Source organism: Cynara cardunculus, assembly GCF_001531365.2.
Source record: "Cynara cardunculus var. scolymus isolate 2C chromosome LG 6, CcrdV1, whole genome shotgun sequence".
Classification (NCBI taxonomy): Eukaryota; Viridiplantae; Streptophyta; class Magnoliopsida; order Asterales; family Asteraceae; genus Cynara; species Cynara cardunculus.
In genome coordinates this window covers 1,558,787-1,565,507 of record NC_037533.1, presented here as the reverse complement: position 1 = coordinate 1,565,507, position 6,721 = coordinate 1,558,787, and the positions used below count along the sequence as shown (strand labels likewise).

Below are 6,721 nucleotides of genomic sequence, written 5' to 3'. Positions count from 1 at the left end.
TAATAAATACTATGAAAATGTTTTTATTTTAATTTTTATGTCATTTATTTTTTTATTTTTCATTCTACACATTGTTTTATTGACATATATAATCATATATTAGCTAAATTACATTAAAATTATGTTTCTTTTTTTACAAATACTCAATTATGATCGTCTCGTCAATACTTTCAGAATAAGTTTAATATTAAATATTTTTAATTTAATCATATTATTAAATATCATATATTTAATTTTTTTCATGTTCTTCTTGATACTTACATTCTATATTTTTTTAGTTATTTATTTAATTGTTTTATATTCTTTAATGTTTTATATTTATTTTAAACTCTTATCATATTAACATACATAAGCATATATCAATTAAAATACGCTTTTTTTTACAAATTACACCATTATATTTTGCTCGTCAATATCTTCAAAATGAACCTAATAGTGAATATTTTTTGACTTATATTATTAAATATCATACATACTGTAAAATCATTTACGAATCACTATTAATACGTACACCTTATATATATATATATATATATATATATATATCTTTATTGATTAAACGTGTACAAAACTTTTAGATTATAACCGTACCCATAAATATATTGATTTTAATAATTGATAACATTATAAATGTAATTAACATTTTTTATTGTATAAATAATAATTATAAAGGTTTTTTACCGTTAAAATTTGCATCTTCTGTTTCTATTGTTTTGCGAAGAGTACTGTCTCCTTTCCAAACAAATATGATTAAATTTGTAGTATTAAAAACATATTTTAATTAATTAATTAATATAATTTGGGGGGAAAAACTTGCCATTAATCATAATTTAATCCATTTTAAAGAATCCATTCAAGGTAACATTGTTACTTAATTAATTAAAAATAATATAATAATTAAGTTTATTTACTTATGAAAATTTGCTTTGAAATGGAAGAAATTGTGCTTAGGAATTAATCAACTAAAAAGTATATGAATTATATTATAGAGGGAGGGCATGTACGAACAAGCTTGACCGGAGTGGAAGTAGGAGTGGATGTAACGGGTTCGGAGAAGATCTGGAGAACATTTCAATCCATCGGAGACATTGCTTTTGCCTACGCGTATTCTACTGTTCTTATTGAGATTCAAGTGAGTATCCTATATCCTTATTTATTTATGGAAAATTAATTAAGGGTTTTCTGTTAAATCAGCTATTTACAGCAATTTTTAAGGGTTTCAACAAAATAGTTATTAACACCGTCAACAACTAACAGGAAACGGATTACGCTAATTAATAGATTTAGTTGACGGAATTGATGGTGATTTTCATTATGACCCTTAAAAATAGCTATATATTTTTATTTCCATTAATTAAGGGCTATGTTAATGAAAACTATTAATTAAACATCAATTCATTCTTGTTTCTGTCTTTCTTTAACTACTAAAATCCCATTTTAGAATTTAACAACTATTAGTTTTTATCTTATCATAAAAAATTAATATGCAACAATATTCAAATAAACAAGATACAATTGGATTGAATTAATAATGAGAATGAAAACAATAATATATATGCCTAAAGAGTTACTCATTTCATTTATACGACTATGTGAATATATATATATATATATATATATATAATCTAAACTTGTGATCATGTGAGGCAAAAGGTTTTTCGTGAAACTCGTAAGATCATTTCTCAACCCTTGGATTATATCTACAATTTAAACATTTATAATCATAAAATTGTCACCGTGCAATTTTAGACCATTAGATCATTAATTTATGAAGTTAATCAATAAACATAAATTGATCTTACGGGTCTTACGAAAAACCCTTATTATCACGTGAACTCAACCCTATATATATATATATATAATGTCTTTAAATTGTATTGGTGTTGCTAGCTATAAATAGGTGGCCATGTCTATATATGTCTTCTTCTCTTGAAGTGTGTACCTATGTCATATATTCTTCCCTATCTATTCGTCAACCATTACCAACTTTCTATATATGTATACAGAGCGTTATAATCATAAAAAACCCAACAGAGTCAATTAAAAAAGTTTACTTTTTAGTCCTGTTCAATCTACACTTTTTTCGACGGTTTTTGATATTTCTTAACGTACCCAGATAAAAATTGGGCCTGTTATAAAAATAAATTAAGACACTGTAACTTGCAGTACCGCAAAGACATGCATAGCGCACAAAAGACAAGTCAAAGCTGTAACTTCACCACAAAAACATACCGTAGCTTGCGGCAACGCAAGAAAAAGTGTCGGGGTTAACTTGTGGTTTTCTTGAGTATTTTTATGAGAACAAAAATGGAGGTTGCTAAAATTCGAAACATTTTTTTCACATATGGTTATTTATGCCCGTATATCTATCACACATGCTTCACTTTCGTATATGTATATACATACATACATATGTGAATGCATTATATTTGTTTATTGCTTCTATATACACATATATGTACATATATATGGACTTATGTGGGAACTTTTTATTTTTATATAAGAAGCATAAGAAATGGCTGAATCACATGTGATTCAAACGACCTTGCCACGTAGTCATATGGTCGTCCGCATACTTTTTGGGGCGTTAATGTAAAATCACATGTGATTTTGTATAAAATTTGATCATTCAGTTATTTTCTTAAATAGATATCATTCTCGTATGAAACTGCCCTCTATAAATATAAATATATATATATATATATATATATGATTTATATTTTATTTCACACAAATTAATATATAATCGTTTCTATGAATATGAAAGGGGAGGAAGAGGGATTACATGTGTAGAGAGAGGGAGAGAGCATTGATTAGTTGTTGTGGTGTCCTTGTCACTAGTAATTTAAACATGCCTTGTTTTTTACAATTAAATAATTAAATGAAACGAGGTCCCAACTACCCCAATTCAGACAAGAAACACTTCCATGCAAATTAATTAATTAATTACATTTTTTGTTTTTATATAATTAATTACAACTTTTATTAATTAACGTATATTTATTCCACGATGTGTTTGTTTTATATCTATTTCTTTGACACTGTAAAGCTCTCTACATATTCTTTTGTTCCACAAAAATGTGAAAAAACTTCATATTTTAAAATAAATACATATGATACGAACACATTATGAAACAAATATATGTTAATCAATATCTTAAGTTAAAAACACTAATGTAGAATATATAGTAAATGATGCATTAGTTCTCATATTCTTATAAGTTTATGGTTCTCAAATAACCAGCTCATATATATATATATATATATATATATATATATAACAAATTATGCTTGGTATAACCATATGATGCTTCCATGTGTGTAGATGCTCCATGACAATTATACAAAATTAAATTGATTTTCATTTATTGAATTCTTTTATATTTAGAGTCCTTCGAACAAAACCATTTAAAAGAGTAAGGGGTTGTTTACTAAACGTTTACCCGGTAAATACTTACCGGGTAATTTTCCTCACTGGATGAACATGGCAAGGGCCAAGAATCTTACCCGGTAAGAACGAGGATAAGGATGGAGAGTCTTACCCTGTAAGTGGTGACGACTCGTACTTGGGTAAGCGCTTACCAGGAAAATTGTTGCATGAAATACGTTTTGATGTACTACAACCTTACCCAATAAAATAAATTATAGTGTTGACTCTTAATGATAAGCACCTACCTAGTAAGCATTTAGGTAGACAGTCCGTAAGGCAAATTAATGTTGTAGTCTAGTTGTTTATTAATACTTTAATCACCAAATATAAAAATAACATATTATGATGTATGAAATTATATGTGTATATATATATATACACACACACAAAAGCGAAAGATCGTGTGAAAAGAAGGACGGGGATCTCTTCTTATGCTTCTCACCATCGTTTTTTTTTCCACCAAACTCAACCCTATATATATATATATATATATATATGTGTGTGTGTGTGTGTGTGTGGAGGTGTAATTATTGGGGTGGACCATTCAAGAATGGACCTCCAAATATGGCCATCGATCGGATATTCAAAGAAAAAAGAGAGATAGATATAGAAGAAGACCATATCATATTTTTCTTTCTTCTTCAAGATGCCATCAAATATGTTCCTTCTTTTTTCCACTTTTGTTTTCTGCCATCCTTTCTCATTCCTCTTTTCCTACATTCAATCATCAACTATTCTATAAATATATATATATATATATAGGGACTCATTCAAGGGAGAACTGATTAGTTTGTGGTAACTGTGAGGTCCAATCTTAACCACAAATCAACGAATAAATAAGGAAATTAGTAATTATGATAGTTTGAGTTAAAATTATAATTAGAGGGCATTTTTGGTATTTTTAAAAAACTCCTCTCTCCTCTCTTCGACCTCCAATCTCCGACCTCCGGCCAACATTATTCCGACAGGTACCAATTAATCACAAAGATACACAATGTGATACACAATATGATGCTCATTGTGATATACTTTGATATCATTGTGATACCAACTCAAACCATAAAAACATATGATACACCTTGATAAAACAAGGAAAAATAATCAAATTGCATGTTGTGATACACTGTGTTACATTGTGATCATACTCTCAACAAAATCCACAGTAATGGTGCCTAATGCAGTGGAGCATCCTTCCTCAATTCAGAAAGATCTTAGGATGAACTGCTACTATTTCTCCAAAATCAACGAACCTTTAAACAAAGAAGGAACCATTAGTCAGGAAGACATAAGTGATCCTGAACCGATTCAACCAAACATTCATGAATCCTTAACAACATGAGACATACCCTCGACAGGGGGAGACATAACACACCTGTTTGTTTCTAAAATATTGTCTCTCCTCCGGTACCTAATACTGAAGCTAGTGACTTGGATCGGCGTAATCATCTTCGACGCTGGAGATTGGAGTTGAGGGCGGCGGGAGTGAGAGTGCGGCGTAACAAATCAATCCACTGCCAACCAAATTTCGATTAGCGCCGCCGACGACGAAGAATGGTGTCAGACTCTTCATCTTGATCAATCTCCGGCGGGAGTGAGAGGGCGACATTACAAATCATCGGTCGGCTTGATGAAGAATAAGAAGTAGCAATAGAAAAAGAGGGTTAGTCGATGAAGGAAGGAAGAAAAAGAGGGTTAGGGTTTTATGATTATAAACATTACCAATTTACCCTTTGAGTTATTTTAGGATATAACATTAATTATTTAAATGATTGGCTCACATTGGAGCTTACAGTTAGCACAAACTAATCAGTTCTCATTTGATTAGTGATATATATATTCTCTCTCTCTCTCTATATATATATATATATATATATATTCATTAATGTCTAATATCTTCTTAATTAACTTTTCTATTATTAGGGTTTGAATTCATAACCATGTTGTAATTGGAAATGTACGTTTACAGGACACTTTGAAATCGTATCCCCCGGAGAACAAGGTGATGAAGAGAGCATCGCTCGCCGGAGTCTCGACCACCACCTTATTTTACGTCCTGTGTGGCTGCCTTGGCTATGCCGCCTTCGGAAATGACGCACCGGGCAACTTCCTAACTGGCTTCGGCTTCTACGAACCCTTTTGGCTCATCGATTTCGCCAATGTATGCATCGCGATTCACCTTATCGGTGCATACCAAGTCTTCTGTCAACCCTTATTCGGGTTTGTGGAGATGAAGTGTCGACAACAGTGGCCCGATAGCAAGTTCATAACAACCGAACATATTGTAAACCTTCCGTTTTTCGGAGAGTATTACGTGAACATGTTTAGGTTGGTTTGGAGAACAGCATACGTGACTCTGACTGCAATCGTGGCGATGATCTTTCCGTTCTTCAATAGCTTCTTAGGGTTGATAGGGGCGGGTTCGTTCTACCCGTTGACGGTTTATTTTCCGATCGAGATGTACATTGCTCGAGCCAAGATACCAAAGTATTCGTTCACATGGGTGTGGTTAAAGATACTGAGCTGGGTTTGTTTGGTGGTTTCGTTGGTTGCAGCCATTGGTTCGGTGCAAGGATTGTTGATGGATGTGAAGAAGTATAAACCGTTTCAGACGGAGTAGAAGGTAGGTTTATGTGTACGTTGGGTGTTGAAAATTGTAATAAGGTTTTAACAATGTTTTGGTACAAGATATTGTGTAAGAACTTGTATGTTGAAGATGATTTTATATAAATTCCAAATCAAAAACAAAGAAGTTGGTATGCATCATATATATATATATATAGAGGTTGGGTTCACGTGAGACTTGTACATTTTTATACTAGAAACTTCACAGTAAAATATTGTGAAGGTAAAAAAAACTCTGACTGAACCTTAATAGCAAAAACACTATGAAGAATAATTTCAAGTGTTTTACTGTGAAGTTTCAAATGTAAAAAGATAATCTCACGTAATAAGCTGGTCTCACATGATCTCAAATCTATATATAGGTTGTTCAATTGTTAAACCAATAATCTATATATATATATAAAAGGAAGAACCAAGAGTATTGAGGTGACATAATGAAGATTAAGTATTGAAGTGTTGGTGAATTGTGGTTGATTTTGAGATATCCCACATTAGTGAAGAGTTGAAAGATTTGAATAAGATGAAGTGTATAAGAAAGGTGGATTGGATGTCTTTGTGTCAAATAATGGGGTTTGCCTCATAGGGTTGTCTTTCTTTTGATGACCCTCTTTGAAATCTATAACCATGGTTGGAAAGCAAAGAAACCAAAGAAACCAAAGGGTTTGCCTC

The 6,721-nt window shown here is 31.3% G+C and overlaps 1 protein-coding gene across 1 annotated transcript in view; it reads left to right on the top strand.

The window, feature by feature from the left end:
• Nucleotides 1–6,173, top strand: part of LOC112514287 (amino acid permease 6-like) — an 8,479-nt gene extending 2,306 nt beyond the window's left edge. Inside the window, exons 5-6 of the mRNA XM_025120653.1 lie at nucleotides 990–1,132; nucleotides 5,397–6,173. Of these exons, the coding sequence (XP_024976421.1) occupies nucleotides 990–1,132; nucleotides 5,397–6,047 (794 nt within the window). The 3' untranslated portion in view covers nucleotides 6,048–6,173. The remainder of the gene's footprint in view (nucleotides 1–989; nucleotides 1,133–5,396) is intronic.
• Nucleotides 6,174–6,721: the final 548 nt, after the last annotated feature.